The 21,916-nt window shown below is 39.8% G+C and overlaps 1 protein-coding gene across 1 annotated transcript in view; it reads left to right on the forward strand.

Moving 5' to 3' along the window:
• LOC126483712 (leucine-zipper-like transcriptional regulator 1) overlaps positions 1-20,316 on the forward strand; it is an 80,677-nt gene extending 60,361 nt beyond the window's left edge. Inside the window, exons 4-5 of the mRNA XM_050106807.1 lie at positions 19,198-19,250; positions 19,346-20,316. Coding sequence (XP_049962764.1) covers positions 19,198-19,240 — 43 coding nt within the window. The 3' untranslated portion in view covers positions 19,241-19,250; positions 19,346-20,316. The remainder of the gene's footprint in view (positions 1-19,197; positions 19,251-19,345) is intronic.
• The last annotated feature ends 1,600 nt before the right edge of the window (positions 20,317-21,916 follow it).

The following is a 21,916-nucleotide window of genomic DNA, read 5'->3' on the forward strand; positions in this document are numbered from 1 at the left end:
AATCTCAGAAAATTTCAGAGGTTTTCCACGGAATTCCTGTATATTTTAGTGTAAGGGATTGTGGTCTCAGGTAGCTCCTTACAGAGTGCGGGGCGTTTCAAAATGAATATACGAGTTTTAACTCTTTGTAGCACATATTACATTCACCTCACTATTATAAATAATACACCAAATGATAGCAAAATACAAAATGGTTCAAATGGCTCTGAGCACTATGGGACGTAACATCGATGGTCATCAGTCCCCTAGAACTTAGAACTACTTAAACCTAACTAACCTAATGACATCACACAACACCCAAGCCATACGAGGCAGTGAAAATCCCTGACCCCGCCGGGAATCGAACCCGGGAACCCGGGCGTGGGAAGTGAGAACGCTACCGCACGACCACGAGCTGCGGGCAGCAAAATGTAGTTTTTCTTACAATTATTCAGTGTGAACACCGATCACATATCGAATGGATAGGCGAGTTGTTCCGAAACCTTGATCAATGTGTCAGACGTAACTGTTGTAATAACACTGTTTCTAAAGTCGGGTAGATGAGCTGGTATCGGAGACACATACACATGATCGCGTCAGATCGTGTATGAACGTGGAGGTCATGCATAAAATGCTGTGTCAACCGGCCCCTCGCTCCCCATCCACAGGCCGGATCCAACGTCGTTTAACCAGTCGCGTACTGAGTTATGGCACTGAGGCGGCGCACTAGCTTGCCCCCCAAGTAAAGATGTGTTGTTCAGCTTCTTCCCATTCAGGCACGGGCCATAGCTGTAGCACGTCAAGATAAGAAATATCAGTTACAGTTGATTCACCGAAAAAGAAAGGTCCATAAACTTTCCGCGGGTATATTTCTTGGGGCTAAGCGTGAAAAACTCGCACTCGTTCAACACGTCTTTCAGCCACTTTTCGTCATTCCATACTCTTCCCATTGCGCGTAGGTATACAAACAAAACTGTTTGAGTTGCTCTTTCATTTGGTGTATTATTTACAATTGTAAGTTGGACGTAATAAATGCTACAATGCCTTAAAACCGACATGTTCATTTTGAAGTACCCTGTATTTATGCAATTACGATTATTCATTTTGTCACGCCAATTCTTTTGTTTCTGTGCAAATATCTTCCGAAAAGTGAAAAAACCTGTAATAAACAATCACCAGGATGTACCACCCAAAGTACTGTGATGCAAAAATACTGTGATGCGTTTGCTGTCGCTCCACTTATCCTTCAGCGTAAGGTCCCTGCGTCGATCTTTCATTGCGGTCACTGAATCTATAGATGACATTCCTTATAAGTAATCCTATCCATGCTCTTGTGTATCAATGTGAACCTACAACACTCCCAGTGAAGCAAACCCAAGACAGAAGCGAACATTACTGAATGCAAGCCTGAGGACGTAGGTAGTTAGCGCATAGCATCGACATTTACACGGTTCTGCAGGTAATTTTATTACAGTAAGGATACAGACACAATTTGGGGTAAGAAATCAAACGAAATGCAATTCCTTTGCAGCGAGCCACGAAGACCACAGGTTCGTGGTATCAGAATACCCAGAAAATATCCCTGAACAACCTCCGGAAACCTGTCGGAGGGGTTCAGGTTTTTCTTGTATATGGGTTGGACATAATGTTCACTAATGTATGGTAAAGTTAGAACACATGGGAGGAATGAATGTGAATAAATCCAAACTCTAAGACAGTGTTAAACAATGTACTATAATTTAAAATGGATTTAAAACAGTCCGGTTAAAGTATTCCGGCTTGACGCTGATTTTCTCAAAGAGAAATGTTCTGAGAAATTAATATACTATCAGCTACCTTTGCTGATTGGTGAGGATTGGCGAATAAGTGAGCTTTACAATACGCTGTCCACCTGCATTAAAGAAAGTCATGCGTCAAGCTCATTGAGCGAAGAGTAGCGAAACGCAATGAATGAAAACTTTAATGCAATTGCTAACACAACAGCGTGTATCACCCCATTCTGCTGTCGTGACATACCGTAGCTAGGTCACCATAAGACACTGAACGATTTGAGGAGTCAAATGGTTCAAATGGCTCTGAGCACTATGGGACTCAACTGCTGAGGTCATTAGTCCCCTAGAACTTAGAACTAGTTAAACCTAACTAACCTAAGGACATCACAAACATCCATGCCCGAGGCAGGATTCGAACCTGCGACCGTAGCGGTCTTGCGGTTCCAGACTGCAGCGCCTTTAACCGCACGGCCACTTCGGCCGGCGATTTGAGGAGTCATCCTGATTCATCTTCACTAGGCTAGAACCCTTTAAGATTGGATGGAGCAGGATCCAAGAGACGTAAATCTCTTTCAGTGGCATAGCGTATGTGCTGAACACGACAGTTATTAGCTTAGCTATGCAGGACTATCCAAGCAACATGTAGTATTGCGCAAACCATTCTGGCCTGATGAGGAAGGAATGAGACGAAGAAAGAACAGGGTTTAACTTCTCGTCGACATCGAGACCATTAGAGATGGAGCACAAGCTCAGAGTATTTCAAGGTTGGGGTAAGCAACTGGCCGTGCCCTTTCAAAAGAACCAGTCCGGCATGGGATGGAACGGTTCACTGCTTTGTTGATGATGCAGGAGGCTTGTGGGATGCTGAAGGGGGACACATGAATACACATGAATGTAGAGAAGTTCACCGGAATGTTCATAGTAAGACAATGGCAGACAGATTGTGAGCCTCATCCTCATCTACCACTCATGGATACACTTACTACCTGCAGAAGAGTGCTGTGATATCAAGCAATAACCATGATTTCATGGGTTTTTTGAAATGCTCGTAGCCTGCCATCGGCGTGTACGAAGTCATACTGGACTCAACAGTCTAGACCAGGGGTTCCCAAACTTTTGCCTTTTCACTTTGAGAATCCTTGTACTTTGATGGGATACCTTGTTTATTTTAAAGGTTGATAGAATTTTAAGATATAAGAAACATAGTTTTATTCAGGTATTCCTTAAGTTTTAAATCTTAAGTAATAATTCAGAAATCACAGAAAATTAAAAAAAGAAAAAATGAAAAAAACTCCAAGTTATCATAGTTTTTCACGGAGCCTTATTCACCCGCCACGGAACTCCAGTATTCTGCGGAACACGGTTTGGGAAGCCCTGGTCTAGACGATAGTTTTCCATATTCATGCATGCGGTCTTTACGTTCCCGCACCCGTAACAGATTTTGCACTGTGTGACGTGAGGTGAGGAATGGTAGATGCAGATTGTCGTGGGGCGGCTTCCGTAAACAACAGCAAGAGATAGTCCTTGGTAATGTAACTGGTTATCGTTTGTTATTATTCAGAACTGTATCTGCATTAGGAAGGTAAATGGAAGGCTTGAATTTTTTAGAATGGTTCAAGGAAATTCTGTGCATCCAAGTGCATTAGGTACTAAACCCGATTGCGACAGCGGTGGAGTATTAGTCCAGCATTTGGAGCCCTTCAGAAGTAGGCATGCGAATAGAAATTGAACGATTTCATTGAAGCGCTTCTAGCCCTTACGAAAGTGTAACACAAATGCTTGAGGAGCAGAAATTGGAATCATGAGAAAAAGACGACGTTGTTTTTGTAGAACGTACCTGAGGATATCACGCCTAAGGACCATGAGAACAAGATAAGAGAGGCATAAGACAGTAATACAGTGTGATTCAAAAAGGAATTGTCTTTTTTATTACAGATATACTAAAAAAGAAACACATTTCTCATGACACTGGGTAGAGGAATGGTGAAAGTCTTGACACTGTTGCTGTGTTGTTTGTTTGTAGCTACATAGCGACAAAACCACAAGAGGAATGATTTTGTGTGCTGTAATTTGCAGAAAGCCGATCCCTTGTTCAAGTGGAACGTGCATTCCGGCGTCGATTCATCAAGAAGCCGCCTCTGTAGAAGCAGATTTATGACTGTGTACAAAATTCTTGGAAGTTGGTGTAAAGGGAAGAGCACGGGTCAGGCACGGGCGTCTGATAAAAATGCCGATCGTACCAGAGCTGCGTTCACACGGAGCCCTCAGACGTCCACAAGACGTGCAGTCCACCAACTTCCTCAAACAACGGTGTGGCGTGTTCTGAAACGACGCCTGCATATGAAACCTTACAAGTTGCACATACTGTAGCAATTGGGTCCAGACAGCCATAACAGAGGGTACGAATTTTGCTTCCCAATTCCCCAGTATGTGGCAGAGGACACTTTTTCCAAACGACTCATCTTTTCGGACGAATCGACGTTTTAACTGTAGGCTCAATTACTCTGACGTTACAGAGCATTGGCAGAGCTGTCATTTGGACTCCGGTGATTCACGTGAAAAGGTTTCCGACGTGATTATGGCGGGACGACGGGAATTAATAGATTTTGAACGCATAACGGTAGCTGGAGATACTCCATTTCGTAAACCGTTAGGAAATTCTATATTCCGAGATCCACAGTGTCAAGAGTGTTCCGAGAAAAAAATTGGTTCAAATGGCTCTGAGCACTATGGGACTTAACATCAGTGGCCATCAGTCCCCTAGAACTTAGAACTACTTAAACCTAACTAACGTAAGGACATCACACACATCCATGCCCGAGGCAGGATTCGAACCTGCGACCGTAGCAGTCGCGCAGCTCCCGACTGAGCGCCTAGAACCGCGAGACCACCGCGGCCGGCTGTTCCGAGAATGCCATAAGCCAGGCGTTACCTCTCACCATGGACAACGCAATGCCTACGACCTTCATTTCACGACCGAGAGCATCAGCATTTGCATAGAGTTGACAGTGCTGACAGACAAGCAACACGGAGTGAAATAACTGGAGAAATCGAAGTGGGACGCACGACGAACGTGTCCGTTAGGACACTTTGGCGAACTTTGCCTTTAATGGGCTATCGCAGCAGACGACCGACGCGGGTGGCTTTGCTAACAGCACGACATCGCCTGCAGTGCTCCCCTGGGCTCATGACCATTTCGGTTGGAGCCTAGACACCTGGAAAAACGTGGCCTGGTCAGATGAGTCCTCATTATAGGTGGTAAGAGCTGATGGTAGCGCTGGAGTGTGACACCCCAAGACGCCATTGACCAAGTTGTCAAGAAGGCGCTGTGCGAGTTGGTGGTGACTCCATAATGGCGTGGGCCGTGTTTACTTGGAATGGACTGGGTCCTCTGGCCCGACTGAAGCGATCATTGACTGGAAATGGTTGTGTTCGGCTACTTGGAGACCATTTGCATATATTCATAGACTTCATGCTCCCAAACAAAGATTGAATTTTTGTGGATGACAGTGCGCCATGTGACCGGCCCACAGTTGTTGGGCATTGGTGTGATGAAAATTCTGGACAGTTCGAGTGAATGATCAGGCCATGTAGATCGCCCTACATGAATCCGATCGAAATTTTACAGGACGTAGTCGAGAGGTCAGTTGACGGAGAAATTCCTGCACCGGCAACAGTTTCGCACATATGGACGGCTGAAGAGGCTGTATGGGCCAATATTACTGCAAATAACTTCCAACGTGTTGTTAAGTGCATGCCACGTCGAGTTGATTCACTACGCCGGGCAAAAGGAGATCCGACACTATAATTAGGACATATCCTATGACTTTTGTCATGTCAGTATCAACCGCCATAAAGTAAGAATCTGCGGGTCACAGAATCATGGCATCATCGTCGAACATTTAAAAGATTCACCGAAACAGAATGTCATATGTGCCGTTTCAGTTCAAGAAGTTTATGGAGCTTTCTTTTTTGCGGACGAATCTGTGACAGCAATGTTACACGTGGACATGCTGCAAATGTGGCTGTTTCTTCAACTTCACGGAGATTCCAATGATTTCATTTTTATGCATCACGGCGCCCTGTATCACTTTCTCCTTGAGGTTATCTTAACAACCCCCCTTCACAACATTAGATTGAAAGAAGTGAACAACAAGATCTTGTTCATTACCCTTGGCTTCCCAGGTCACCAGACGTCACAATACAGATTTTTTTTAAATTTCTGTCAGGGGCGCATGAAAAACAGAGTCTTTGTCCCACATATGGCACCTACACTTGCAGAGCTGAGAAACAGAGTTGCTGAAGTTGTCGATTCAATAAACAGGGACCTGTTGATTTGTGTTTGGAATGAAATGGACTACTGTTCGACGTTTTTCGAGCAAAGCGTAGTGCTCATGTAGAGTCTGTGGTACAGTGGCTGTGCGAAAATGAAACTTTGAACATTCCTCCAACCAATGACATGCGATGTGTGTTTTATCTCTCAGTTTGTCTGAAATCTTTCTTTCTTTTTGAATCGCCCTCTATTTCCCTCGCTCAATACGAAAATAGAGTGGAACACAAAATCATTAATACTACTGGCGTGCATTGTGTAGCCACTTGTAGAGTATATGAGCTCACCAGAAAATCTATCAGTGTCCTCGTCAAAAGAGAACACTGGTCGCTTTGGAGTGCTGCAGATGACCAATTCCTCTGAAGTGGTGCTCATATGCCAGTCATTTGAACGAAATCAGTGCAGTAAAAAGAACGAATTGGAAACGTGATACAACATTGGAATGGAGCTATCATGTTTGGACGTACCCAGGCCCAAATCTTGAAAGAAATTTCTCGATTTGTTGGTGTAGCAATGCGGACTGTCCAATGTGACTACAGGGAATGGTGTACCACTCGCAGGTGCGTAATGCGGTTTAACAGCAGGGTTCGTTAAAGGAAGCTGACAGGCACTTGTGACGGGTGTCACGCTTTGTCGATGATATCTGTTTCAAAGTCGACAGTAATGGATGGTTCTCATTGAGGCGACGTGATACGTGATACGGTACATGACGCGACTCGCGGTACGATACAGAAGCAGCCCACGTTTGTGGAGCATTTACCGATGTATATGAAGTGAAACAAAAGAAAAATTCGGAGTAGGTATTAAAATTCATGGAGAAGAAATAAAATCTTTGAGGTTCGCCGATGACATTTTAATTCTGTCAGAGACAGCAAAGGACTTGGAAGAGCAGTTGAACGGAATGGATAGTGTCTTGAAAGGAGGATATAAGATGAACATCAACAAAAGCAAAACGAGGATTGTGGAATGTAGTCGAATTAAATCGGGTGATGCTGAGGGAATTAGATTAGGAAATGAGACACTTAAAGTAGTAAAGGAGTTTTGCTATTTAGGGAGTAAAATAACTGATGATGGTCGAAGTAGAGAGGATATAAAATGTAGACTGGCAATGGCAAGGAAATTGTTTCTGAAGAAGAGAAATTTGTTAACATCGAGTATAGATTTAAGTGTCAGGATGTCGTTTCTGAAAGTATTTGTATGGAGTGTAGCCGTGTATGGAAGTGAAACATGGACGATAACTAGTTTGGACAAGAAGAGAATAGAAGCTTTCGAAATGTGGTGCTACAGAAGAATGCTGAAAATAAGGTGGGTAGATCACGTAACTAATGAGGAGGTATTGAATAGGATTGGGGAGAAGAGAAGTTTGTGGCACAACTTGACTAGAAGAAGGGATCGGTTGGTAGGACATGTTTTGAGGCATCAAGGGATCACCAGTTTAGTATTGGAGGGCAGTGTGGACGGTAAAAATCGTAGAGGGAGACCAAGAGATGAATACACTAAGCAGATTTAGAAGGATGTAGGTTGCAGTAGGTACTGGGAGATGAAAAAGCTTGCACAGGACAGGGTGGCGTGGGGAGCTGCAACAAACCAGTCTCAGGACTGAAGACCGCAACAACAACAACATGAAGTGATATAACAGGCTCACACTGGCATGACTGTGATACATTAGCAACGTAATTATCTGTCCTATCGCACAGCACAACACGAAACTGTATCATATGATACGGGAGGAGGGAAACTGCAAGTTGTCTGATGCATCTCAAAATTAATTTTATGCAGAAGTAATGCTACGAGGGTAATCCCAAAAGTAAGGTCTCCTATTTTTTGTATAAGTACATAGTCCTGTTTATTTCTACAATGGTTTACATCAGTTTACAGCTAGAACATTTAGCTATTTTTCGACATAATCAACATTTCTGTCGATGCATTTTTGTAGACGCTGTGGTAGTTTTTGTATGCCCATGTCATACCAGCTCGCCGCCAGCTCAGCGGCTTTGGCTAAGAAGGATGCCGCCACTGGGGTGATTGTTGCTTGGTCTTGTGTGTAAAGTGGTATGCCCAGGTTTCGACACCCGTGACAATTGAGTCCAGAAACTTGTCCTGTTCAGCTGCAAGGCGGTGAAGAAATGCGCGGGAAGCATCAACTCGATGCCGCATGTGGTCCTCAGTCAGCATGCGTGGCACCAATCTTACGCACACCTTCCGGTAGTTCAATATTTCCGCTAAAATTCTGTGGGCGGTGCTTCGGGAAACCTCAGGAACCAAAGTGCAGAAAAAATCCAGGGTGATCCGTCGATCTTCACGCATACTTTGCTCAACCTTCAACACTGTCTCCTCAGAAATTGATGGTCTCCCGCTCCTTTGTTCGTCGTGAATTTCGGTCCGACCAACTGCATACTCTCTACACCACTGACAAACATTTTTGACATGCATGCACGACTCACCGTACACTTCCGTCAATTGGCGATGCATTTCAATCGGCGCAGTGCCCTTTGCGTTCAAAAACCGGATAACTGCGCGCAATTCGCACTTGGCGGTAACATCCAACGGGAGCTCCATTCTCAACGGCTACCAAGCCAAGACTGAGCGCCTCAGCACGGCGTGCGCATGTTTACACACAGCGCGTGAAGCACTCTTCATAACAGTGTGACCAACTGCCACACAAACAGAGTTCTGTACTTGTAAAAAAATAGGAGACCTTACTTTTGGGATTACCCTCGTACATCCATATATATATTTTGCTTCTCAGTAATACTTCTAATTTCCATATGCAAAATTGAACTCACTCTTTTGGGGTCATTGCATGATCTCCACTATGCAAACTTTCTCATTTGATTTCAAGAAAACCTAGGAAGAGAAAAATAAGCTGAAGATGTGAATTGAAGTTTGTATTAGGGAGGGCATTGGACTTGGGTAGTCCGCTCACCAGTATTAGCTATAGGGTTGCGTTGGTGTAATGGCTAGCATTCCTGGCTAGTAAGCAAGAAGACCCTAGTTAAAGTCCTGGCTGTGGCCCAAATTTTAATTGATCATAATCGTAGATTAAGATGAGACTCAAATGTCTTGAGGAAAATTTAATTATAAGATCTATAGATCAAGGAAACTATTCAGTAAATGCGTTTTTCGTATTTTCACAGCTTGATAACGAACTAGTTTCCGCTATTGCCCATAGTTATTGCGCTATTTCAAAATCAAGCCAAACACAGCACATACTTTTAAAAGCTTGCAGTAAAAAATGTAGTCGCTGGTCAGTTTACGTTTTGGTGCATTTTAGGTCATACAGTGTTACCCACAAAATGTACCTAACATATCGAAATTGTTTTCAAGGCTGGAAGGAGAGCCATACCTCTTTCCAGTCTTGAGTAAATACGTGGTATATTCGGAAGTTGTCCTCGACGACGCTGGCAGCAAAACACTGCATGCGAGCTATTGTTGCCTGCTATGTCTTGTTGCTTGTTGTATCGCTCTTGTGGAAACACGAGTGTCGCACAGATAGCCACTGCATCGCATTGCATATTGTGTCGCCGCATACACGCTGGTCTCAACCCGTTTCCAAATGAACATTGCAAAGGGAAATGTAAGCTATGGACATTTGGAGTCTGGTACCCCAAGGAAGATCTTTATTTATAGCACCACATAAAAACGAATATCTTTGATGAGCTACTGGCGTTGACGGATGTGTCGCGTTTTTGTCCCTTTCAAAATGATGCAGGGCGTCGAAATTCACGTACAGCCAGGTGAGGCTTTTAAACTGTGGGGTGTGGGGGGGTGGGGGGTGGGGGGCGTGTAGATCAGGGTGGAGGTGATTCTGTGGCATTCCTGGTCTGTTTTTCGTACCACAAGTTGGGTTCATTCAGGTTAATGTGAACTTGAATCAGGATGCTTATTTCAATGTTCCCGCTGACCAAGTGTTGCACATTCTTCTACATCTTTAATATAAGTATGCTGTGAACACTCCAATCTTCCATGACGACCGCAGCAATGTTCATAGGTCTGCTCGCCTGCATTTCTGGTTTGAGGAGCATTCAGAAAACCTATCACACTTCGAACTACCCGCTAAATCATTCCGTTGTGACCCTACATAAAAATGTCTGGGATTACTTAGAACTGTGAGTGAAACCTCACATCATTTTCTGAACTTCCTCCAGCTTGAGAGCAGAAGAAAGGGATAGGAAAATAAGTAGCTTATCTTGAAAATTCAGGCACATGTAGTTCTGTATGTAACAGTCCATTGCTGTAACCAGGAAACTGGAGTATGATAAAAAAATAATAAAAAGTAACCAAATTCGCCACAGTTGGTTGTTCTACGAGATGTTATCAGCACTGAGTAGCTCTTCAGCTGAAGAACATTTTCTACTTTTTTCCTTGGTGAAGTGGTGCCACTTGGCATTAGTGTGATGTTTCCTGGGGGTCAGCAATTGTATGTTCGGTGCGCTAGTGTAGATGGAAACGCTATGTTACAATCCGTTCCGTGTTAGTCGATGGTGACCACTACTATCAACGCAGTTACCGGAGCCAATGTCTTTCGGCTGCGTGTGATTCATCCATATCAAGGTACTATAGGTATGTCATTCACTCAGTTGCTTGTGAAACACCCTATGCCTAAATCGCGTTGGAGACAGAATCTCACATTGGCATTGCGCCGCTATTTTGCCGCTTGCCTGTTTTGGACTGGACTATCACGCCGATGGTCAGTTCAAGGTCTGACGTAAAATCAATGACGTGATTCGCTGAACTATTCCGTATCTATAGTGTCGGGAACAATCTCCCCTACACAGCTGTTGCCTCTAATTTAGCTGCGTGGGAGTGTGTATGTCTTCATCTTCAACGGGTGCAATGCCAGTATGTGAGTGAATTCGAACAATATATCATACAATGACGTTACAGCACGGATCTAAATGGTCCTGTTTCAACGCTGCATATGCGAAATCAGTGGATAAGCATTCTGTCACTGATTAGTGGGTACCAAAGTTGCGGTGCAACTGTATTATCTAATAATCATGGGGACTAGAATGCGGTTGTAAGGTAAGAAGTAGAAGAAAGGGGTACGGGAGGCTTGCTAGTGAGAGGAGAAAGACTAAAGATTTGAGATTACGTAAAGGTCAGGCAGAGATGGCGCAATCAGGTATTGGATTGTAAAGTATACCCATGAGAAGATCGCAATTTAATGATGACGAAGAGTGGGCTTAAGTTTAAGAGACTAGTCAGTGCGCAAAGAAATAATATGTAGAAGCACTAAGGAATGGAGAGGTACACTTAAAGTTAGGGGCTATAGATACTGCGATAATGAAAAGCTCAGTAGGCGGTAAATTTGAAGATGAATGGACATCTCTGAAAAGGACAGATACAGAAGTTGGAAACAAAAACGTAGGTACTAGGATAACGGAAGAAATTCTTGTTGATCGACGAAAGAAAGATGTACATAAATGTTCAGGGAAATTCAGGAATACAGAAATACAAGTCACTTAGGAATGTAATGTGTAGAAAGTGTAGGAAAGCTAAGGGGAAATGGCTTCATGAAAAATATGAAGAATTAAAAAAAAAAAAGATTATCGGAAGGACTGACTCAGCATCCGAAAAGTAAAAGCAGCCTTCGGTATAATTAAAAACTAGGACGACAACATTGCGATGGGAATTCCACTGTTAAATGCAGGGGAGAGAGGTAACAGGTGGAAGGAGTACACTGAAGGCGCCTGTGAGGGGCAAGACTTATCTGATGGCATGATAGAATAAGAAACAGCAGTCGATAGGGAAAAGAAGGGGGTCCAATACTAGAATCAGAAGTTAAAAGAGCTTTTGAAGGCTTAAGATCAAATAAGGCAGAAGGGATAGATAACATTCCATCGGAATTCCCAAAAATCATTGGGGGAAGTGGTAACAGAACGACTATTCATGTTGGTGTGTGGAATGTATTAGACTGGCGACATACCATCAGATTTTCAGAAAAAATCTTATGCACAGTTCCGAAGACTGCAGGAGCTGACAAGTGAGAAAATTATTGCACAATCAACCAAACCGCTCATGTATCTAACTTGCTGACAAGAATAATATACTGAAGATTGGGAAAGAAAACTGGGGATCTGTTAGATGGCGATCAGTTTAGGTTTAGAAAAGGTAAAGGCGACAGAGAGGCAGTTCTGACATAGCGGTTGTTAATGGAAACAAGACAGAAGAAAAATCGTCATGTTCATTGGACTTGTCGACTTGGAAAATGCGTTTGAGAATATAAAATGGTGCAAGATATTCGAAATTCTGAGAAAAATAGGGGTAACTTACAGGGAAAGATGGGTGATATGCAATATGTACAAGAACAAAGAGGGAACAATAAGAACGGAAGACCAAGAGCCAAGTCCTCAGATTAAAAAGAGTGTAAGACAGGGATGTAGTCTTTTGCCCCTACTGTTCAATGTATGCATAGAAGAAGCAATGACACATATAAAAGAAATGTTCAAGACGAATTAAAATTAAAGATGAAGGGATATCGATGATAAGATTTGCTAATGATATTGCTGTCCTCAGTGAAAGTGAAGAAGAGTTAGAGGATCTGCTGAAGGGAATGAATGGTCTGATGAGTACAGAATATGGTTGAGAGTAAATCGAAGAAGGACGAAAGTAATGAGAAGCAGTAGAAATGAAAATAGCAAGAAAGTTAACATCAGAATTTCTGATCCGATGTAGATGAAGTTAAGAAATTCTTTTACTTAGTAAAATAACCTGTGATGGAGACAGCGAGGAGGACATAAAAAGCAGACTAGCAGTGGAAAAAAGGGCATTTCTGTCCAAGAGGCGTCTGATACTATCAAACATAGGTCTTAATTTGAGGAAGAAATTGCTGAGATTGTACGTTTGGAACAGAGCATTTTATGATAATGAAATATGGACTGTGGGAAACAGGAACATGAGACAATCGAAGCTTTTGTGATTTGGTGCTACACAAAAATATTGAAAATTAGGCCCTGATTAGGTAAGGAATAAGGAGGTTCTCAGCAGAATCGACGAGGAAAGGAATATATGTAAAACACCGACAAGAAGAAGATACAGGATGATAGGACATCCGTTAAGATATCAAGAATTAACTTCCATGGTACTAGTGGGAGCTGTAAAGAGTAAAAACTGTAAAGAAAGATACAGATTGGAACACATCCAGCAAGTAATTGAGAACATAGCTTGCAAGTTCAACTGTGAGATAAAACAGGAGGCACAGGAGAGTAATTCGTGGTGGGTCACATCAAACCAGTCAGAAGACAAACTAAACTACTTCTGAAATGCCTCGAAGGCCCAATGGCACCACCAGACCTCCGTGTCATCCTCAGTCATTATGAATCACTGGATGTGGACATGGAGGGGCATGTGGTTAGCACACTGCTCTGCTGGCCGTAGTCAGTTTATGTGACCAGAGCCACGGCTTTTCAGTCAGGTAGCCCCTCAATTGTCCTCACAAGGGCTGAATGTACCCCATTTGCCAACAGTACTTGGTAGACTCGAACAGTCACCCATCGAAGTGCTACGCAAGTCAAACAGTGCTCAACTTCAGTGATCTGACTGAAACCAGTGTTACTACTGCGGCAAGGCCGTTGGTTGTCAGAAGACTGATAGACTGATGGCAAGAAAAAAAGGACTGCCATCTTGCCCACGTGACTGTAGGCTTGTCACAAGTTTTTGAGCCTCAGCTTTCGTATAAATTCACATTTATACTCCATAGGTTACTTCATGTTGGGTGCAGAGGGTGCCTTACTTACCACTGACGTTTCCCTCGTTTCTCGTTCCATTCAGGAGCAGTGCATAGGGTGTCGGACATCTTTGTTAATTTTCCTTTTGAGTTCTTGTGGTGTTACTTCCATAGAAACTTTCAAACACTAAAACGTACACTGACGGACCAAAACATTATGACCATCTGCTAAATAGCTTGTTGGGCCATATTTGGAACGCAGTACATAATCCATTCTGCGATCTTCTATTCTACAGTTCGTTGGTAAGCTTTTGGAGGTATGTGGCAGCGGATGTCTGACCACAAGTCATCTAATTCCTGTCAATAACAGGCCATTGATTTGTGTATGTGGTGATGGCGCCTTACAGCGATCCAAGTGGGTTCCATAATACTCACATCAGGCAAATTTGATGGCTTACTTATCAACATGAGTTCACTGTCATGCTCCTGAAACCACTGTAGCGTTATTCTGGCTTTGAGACATGGGCAATTATAGTGTCAAAAGACGACATCGCCGTCGGGGGAAACAGCAAGGATGAAGGTCTGCAGGTGTCAGCTTGTCTTTGATTACAACCACAGGCCCCAAGAAAACGCAGGAGAATGTCTGTCATTGCATAATACTGTTCCCATGAGCCTGTATCCATGGTGTGGTGCACGTTTCGAGTCTCATTCACCTCGAAGACGGCGTTTATGGAGATAAACATCTACCTGGTGTAACAAGAAACATGATTCATCTGCCCATGTGACAAGTATCCATTAATTCGTGGTGCAATCCCACTGATCCCGTGCCCACTGCAACTGTAACTGACACTGTCGTTGGGTCAGTTTGAAACATGTAGGGGTCGTCTTCTGTGGAGACCAATGTTCTAAAATGTGATCTGAATGGTGTGCTCCAAAACACTTGTGCCTGCTCCAACACAGTGCTTTTTCGCCAGAGATGCCAGAAATTGCCACCTATCCTACGTTAGAGCACAGGCAATCCTCCAAACTTCACGTTCTGTGTAGAGTTGCGCACGTCCAACCATTTAGCGCCCCATGGTAATTTCACTACCCTTGTACCATTTTCATAGATGCTCACGACAGTAGCAATTCCACATTCGACCAGATTCACCGTTTTCAAGATACTCGTTCGCGGCCCATGTCGTCGATAGAATGATAGCCCCATCTGTCTCTGCTCTGGTCATATACTTTCTTGCCCTCGTACATTTCCCGAACGCAATCAGGCGACATTTAGCCTCACGGTGGACAGTGTTCATAATGTTTTGGCTTATCAGTGTATTTCTTTAGAAGTAAAATACCATGTTCCACAGATCTAGTTTCAAAATGTTACAATAAAAAGGAATATTTTCGTGAAAATTTCCTCTGCTGTTACACCTCCTCAAGGATTGAATTTCATAATAAAACTGAAACATATATTCTTTAAATTTCTAACTGAAAAATCGAACACAAATTTTCAGATATTTAGTTAAAAATATGCGTTTATAATGAAATATTTCCATAAAAACTATCATCAACTATTTTACCACGTTAGGGATTGAATTTCCAAAAACGTTGAATCATGTAATTTTTTTTCTATCTGAGAAGCCACACACAGATTTTCTTAGATTTAGCTTTAAAAATATTTTGATAATTAAATAATTGCATACATTTTTTATCCCTTATTTCATCCCCTTATGGGATGAACTTCGAAAAACACTGAAATATGTTTTTCTTTTTTTTTTACTTTCAAGCAAGAGGTCAGATATCAATTATCACAGATGTGGCTTTAAAAATGTTTCAGTATTTAACAACAATTTATTTACAAAAAGTCGCCCAATACTTTATCCTCTTAGAGATTGAATTTACAAAAATGTTGAATCACATATTTCTTTATTTCTGACCAAGAAACCAAATACCAGCTTTCGTAGTTCTTGTTTGAAAACTCACTAAATAGTGACATATTTTGAAAATACCTTTGTCCCCTACTTCACCCCCTTATGAGTGGAATTTCGAACAGTTCCTTACTACCTGCTTACAGTAAAAGGTAAATAATCTCTCCAAAATATAAATTTCTATTCTTAGTGGTTTGGACTGGGCAATGATGAGTCTGTAAATCAGTCAGGTCCTTAGAGGTTGAATATGCAAATAAACTGACACACAATTTTTTATTTGTAAATGAGAAGTCAAATCAGACTTAAAAATGCTTTCATAATGGCTTTAAATATGCTTTCATAATGAAATATTTTCATAAAAGTTTTCATCACCTATTTCACTTCTGTAGAGGTTATATATAACTGAGAAGTTAATTACCAGTTTTCACAGATGTAACTTTGGAATGCTTCAATAGTTCTTTACTAATGATGTGCTTTTAAACAAAATTTCTCACTATATCACCGCCAAGGGTCTAAATTTCCGAAAATGCTAAACACGTATTTCTTTATTTCTGACCTAGAATCAAAATACCAATATTTAAAGTTGTAGCTTCTAAATTTCCTTAATATTAACACATTTTCAAAAAACTGCTGCTCTTATTTCATTCCCTTAAGGATAAAATTTCAAAAAATCTCTTCTTGAACAGGCCTGCAGTATAAGATCAACACTCTCCAATGAAGAATTTCTATCCTTAGCTGTTTGGTCTGGGAGTCAGTCAATCGGTCAGGATCTTTCCTTTTATATAATCGTAGAGGTGATGATAATAACAATAATTATTATTTTTCATTATGTAAATACAGATTGCACATTTACAACTAAGTACTCAATTAATACTTCTTATGAATCAAGGTACATACCAAAAAATTGCTGTTAAACTGTAAAAAATTAAGCCACATAAGGAAAGAGGAGTAGAAAAAGGTATATGTAAGTGTACCAAATTTTGTTTATCAAAAATGTCATAAAATGTATTTGTCAATTTCTTTTTATTCAAAAGAGAGGAATGAAACACACACACATACACACACACACAAAATTAAAATGTGAAATGTAACTAATTACCTTAATAATAGAGAATGAGAACCTTTTAAGTAACAATGAACTTAAGTTAAAATTATTTTAACTGCTTCACACAATATATCAACATTATATAGGTCAAATAGCTATCAGGAAAGAAGGCTTCTGCCATCTGTTGATACTTGTATACCTGAAAATTATAAATTTGAAGTAAGTATAATTTTGTAATTTTTTTGCATTTATTGTTTATGAGCAATCACAATATAATTGGGAATATATGGCATAATATTTCAAAGCCACGTTTTTAATTCTCAGTGCTTCCTTTTAAATGCCCTGTTATACCAAAAATAGTAGGCCTTGTAAGGTAATAAACACCCATATTGATATCTTCATTAAGTTATTTAATCCATTTGAAGTTGCACAATATGTTTGCATATTTTTAAACCTGGGTGTTATAAATTCCTTCCCTTTTAAGTGTCAATTTAATAAAAACAAAGAGAAAAGACTGTATACACAATTTTACAAGTTGTAAAAGTAGTTACACCAAATTTGGTTCAAGCCCAAAACTACATTTATTTCCAAATCATACAAGCAAAATACACACCAAATGGGTCACAGATTTTGCTCATCTTTTGTAAAGTCATAGTATGCACTTATAAGTACCAAATACTGATTACTTACAATGCTCCTCTCAAACTTCTGCAGGAAATTGCAGAATTTTACAATCCAACACCATACAAGAGTACCAGCTCTCCAGCAGCATATCAATGTAATCGTTTTTCTTCTAATATTCCACAGAACACTTGCTTCACTAAAACAAATCATATTTCTTCAGAATAGTAGATAATGGTATCGATAATCACCACAGATGTACTGCAATGCTCATCATCATTATGATTTATAAATCAATATTACTCTATGACATATTTATGCAACTTAACAAACTTTGAAAGCTATTAAAAAGTGATGTTACATCAGTTTAGGTACTTCATCGATAGCTTTAGAACAAAACTCCAAACATTTCGAGGAGTAAAGAATATTTCATTTCTTACGCAATGCTTCATTGTTTGATGTTTGATATAAAAAGAAGCTTATGAAGAAATATTAAAAAGCTAACTTCTGTGAATAATTTTCTTAATATTACAAAGCCCAAAAAACTTCACTAATAGACTATCTACTTGGTTCTCTTATATTTTAACCTCAGCATCACACAATCATTTTGACCATAAATAATGTGTGATAATGAATGGCCTAATCATTATTAATACTAATATTAATATTTTGTGATCCTTGCTGTTAGCATTTGATTTTTTCAAGTTTATTCTGCATTATTAAAGTATGTTAGCTTGAGGACCTGAAAGAAATATTGCACAAAAAATCTCATCAGGTAATGAAACTACAAGGTAGCCTTCAACATTGGTCTTAATAAATAAATTTGCAAAAAATATATCACATGTATTGTCAGTCATCATGCCGTATCACAATATTTTTAAAGCATGCAAGTTGCTGTACTGCAAAACTTCATTGCTAGAAATAGTAGCAAGAAAGCAAATATTTACATTGCAAACATTTCTCCAGGTCACTCTGGTTGATTAATTACCATGCAGTGCATCAAAATCAATTTATGGTGACTTAAAGATAACTCAAATAGGTAGTGATTCCATTTGAGTGACCTTAAGCCGAAAGATAATTTTAAAAATTATGGCACTACCTTTATTTCCATAAGACAGTGTGCCTAATCCTTGAAAAATAACACAGTAGGGATTCAATTGATACTGTCATCTATAATTATCAAATACCGTTATAAGTGAAGGGTCAAAAGCACAAACTCTTGACATGGAAAACAAGACCAATGAGCATTTACGAAAGTGTAAACAGAGTTCAACCCTATCAGAGATTTCTCCTGTTCATATGTACTGTATGCAAATGGTTGTAGCCAGTTTTTGTTTTCGATTAGCAACTTGGGCCCAGAATCTTCCAGAAATTACAGAGGTTAAGTGATAAATAATTGCATGAGAGGGGACACAAATTGATAATGTACATGTCACAAGTTAGTGACTACAGCTACTACTGTGCTGGATGACATACAGAACATGGCAATATCAGTGAAAGACATTGAAGATTGTGTCTAAGAGACATAGTACAAATGAAAGCAATCTTTGATTCTTGTTAAATTATCATTCCTCTCATTTACATGCTATATTATATGAAGTCATTACTGAGCTTACAAGTTGTATGAGCATAATCAGACAGTATGTCATGATGAAATAATGTTTCAATACATGATGTTGAGGGAATCAAAAGCTGATATGATTATTCTGTATCACATTGTAGATAATATCTAAAACATGTATGTTTGAATCATAAAATAAAGGAGGGAACAGTAATTTTTTTCCAGATTACACCTGGAATAGTATAGATAATATTAAAACGTGTATGTTTGACTCATAAAATAAAGAAGGAAAACAATTAATTTTTTCCAGATTACAGCTGGAAAGTTGTGGAGAAGATAGTAGTGAAGACTGAGATACAAAGGGTAAGTTTTGGTAAAATAATATTGTTTAACTAATGCAATAATAAACATTATTCTGCAAATAGAAACTCGTGTGTGATGTATACGTCGTTTTTCAGAAGTATGGCGTTTTGCTGGTAGGTGCACTCCACAGCTAGGGCCAGTATCAACCTAGAATGGGCAGCTTCAACAAACAGAAGTAGTCCAAGGGGATAGCCATCAGGCTGATGCATCAGGACATGCAGAAAGTCTTTGGAATCACCTGGCAGAGGACAGATTAAGAACACACTAGCTGGGAACAACCGATGAAAATGTACCTCGACATGTGATCTGAAGAGACCTTATCATTTGTAGGAGAAATGGCTGCTGATCATTATGAGAAATCGCCATTATCAATATGACATCCATTGTTGAGTGAAGGACTCTACCTGAGTTACCTACGTTTTCCGATTTTCAACTGTATGTTTCCATTAGATCATTGCCTTGGTCTTTTGATGTCTTTTGGAATAAATATAATTTCCTTGTTTTATCTGTCATCCATCACACATATTCGATTGTTAGTAGTAAAAATTCAATTTATTGAACCAAAAGTACGTTACTGTTCATTTACTTTCTGCATAGCTTGTCACTGCCTTCAACTGAGATAAAAACAAAAACTTATCAACTGATTGAATGAAATCATTTTTAGTTTATACAAATTTATGATTGAAGTTCTAGTTGTAGAATATTCTAGTATAATAATAAAATTTCTATTCATCCTTCAATTCAGTTAAGCTTAGCTGTTGATTGTTGAAACAGACATGCATTCAAAGCAAACAATATAATATGCTCCACAAGCTGTAGGTTGTTCCAGCAATTATCAGTAAATTCTAATTCCTCTTTTCCATCCCAATTGAACAACGTGAAATCCCCCCTAGTGCTGTTAAGTTTAGCTTTGGTGATACAGCATCTCTTTTCTGTCTCCTCTTTCAGTTCCGAATTTCCTTCTATACAGACGAAATTCGTGGTGTGATGGTATCATAATGGGACTGATACTGTAAAAAATTTTATTTAAAGAAAAACATATATATGTAGTTATTGTCACTCTCAACATACTCTTCTCCTCTATCCCTACAATGCTCCTTGCAAATGTTCCATCAATGTGGAAGTCTTTCTCTGGGAGATCCAGACTGAAATCTTGTTCCTTTTAATGCAGATTTGACCTTGGGGAGTAGATAAGTCACATGGTGCTAGTCAGACGAATAAGGTATGTAATTTAATACTTAGATGCTGTACTTTACTAGAAACCTCTTTTAGCCAGTGTATTGTCTTGATGTAGAACCCTTGACTTGTTCTTCCACAGTTTAGTTCATTCAGTTATTTCCTGTTGGAGTCGAGCAAGTACCGCAAGGTAATAGTTTTGATTGATTAATAGTGGGGATACACAATTCTATGAATGTTGAAAAACAAGGCAATCATCATCACTTTGAATCTTGGTTTGCTGATTGGAACTTCTTTCACTTTCAGTGAAGCTGGCCTTTCCACTGTATGGATTGGTGCATAATTTCTGTAAGTCAAAAACCAAGATCTGTCACATGGTTTCATCCTTTCCAAGAAACTAGTACATTTTCAGTGGTACTCAGGTTGTCAGTACAACCATTTCCACGAGTTTTCTTTTTGTTCATCATGGGAATCTTTGGCACTAGTTTCGCTTAAACTTTTATCACGTTAAATTGGATATGAAAAAGTTGTATTAGATATTCATCAACAATTACTGCAGTTCCAGCAATCGATCAAATACTCAACTTATGCTTACTTTTTGATATATTCATCCGTTTTTTATAATGACAGGCGTCCTGGTCGTGAGACATCTTCAATGTCTTAGAAACAGTTGAACCACTCAAAAACTCATGTACATCAGAAACAGTGTTAGCATCGTACTTCTTTTACTGAAAGATACGTTGCAATAGCCTTTTTTCCAAGTTACATGTGAAACTCCACAACAATTAGTTGCTGTATTATTACAATTATCATTTTTCTGGCAAAACAAAGTAACAGCTCTTACACAAACAAAGGCTACGGCCTTGCTGATTGTCTGCAGACACTAGAGATGATGTATTCGACTTAGACAGTGTCCTGCTTAATAGCTACTGGCTATTCATCTTCCGAACATGTGTGTCCTGTTATTTTGTAGCCACACCTCATGCTATGGATTCTGTATTCTTCAGCATATAAACAGAAAATGAATTATGTCTGGTTTCTCAAAGGATAGAAGGACAATATCCCTACAAATTGCTAACTGAAAATCATTTTCTATTTTTAGATTACCTTTATCTCAAAATCACCTTTTTTGTGACATGTTTATAATATTATTTTCTAAGATTCTGAACTCATTGCTTGTATTCCACAGTAAATTTTTCTGCTCATGAATGAATTCTAGTTATCTTTTTCTGACTCCATCCATGACAGATATGACTCTTTCAAGCTTTACATTTGTGTTTCTCTTCATTTATTAATATATGATCCCCGGAAATTTGTAATAGGTTTGAGATATATCCTACACCACTTTTTTATTGATTGATAAAATAAAATACGTTTAATTTTGTTTTGCATTTGAGCTTAATAATGCTATTTTCTGTTCTTCTCTTCATTTTCGAAAATACAAGTATGTTAAGGAAATACATGTGATATTTTAAGAAAATTCTGTAATT

This window comes from Schistocerca serialis, chromosome 6, assembly GCF_023864345.2.
Source record: "Schistocerca serialis cubense isolate TAMUIC-IGC-003099 chromosome 6, iqSchSeri2.2, whole genome shotgun sequence".
Classification (NCBI taxonomy): domain Eukaryota; kingdom Metazoa; phylum Arthropoda; class Insecta; order Orthoptera; family Acrididae; genus Schistocerca; species Schistocerca serialis.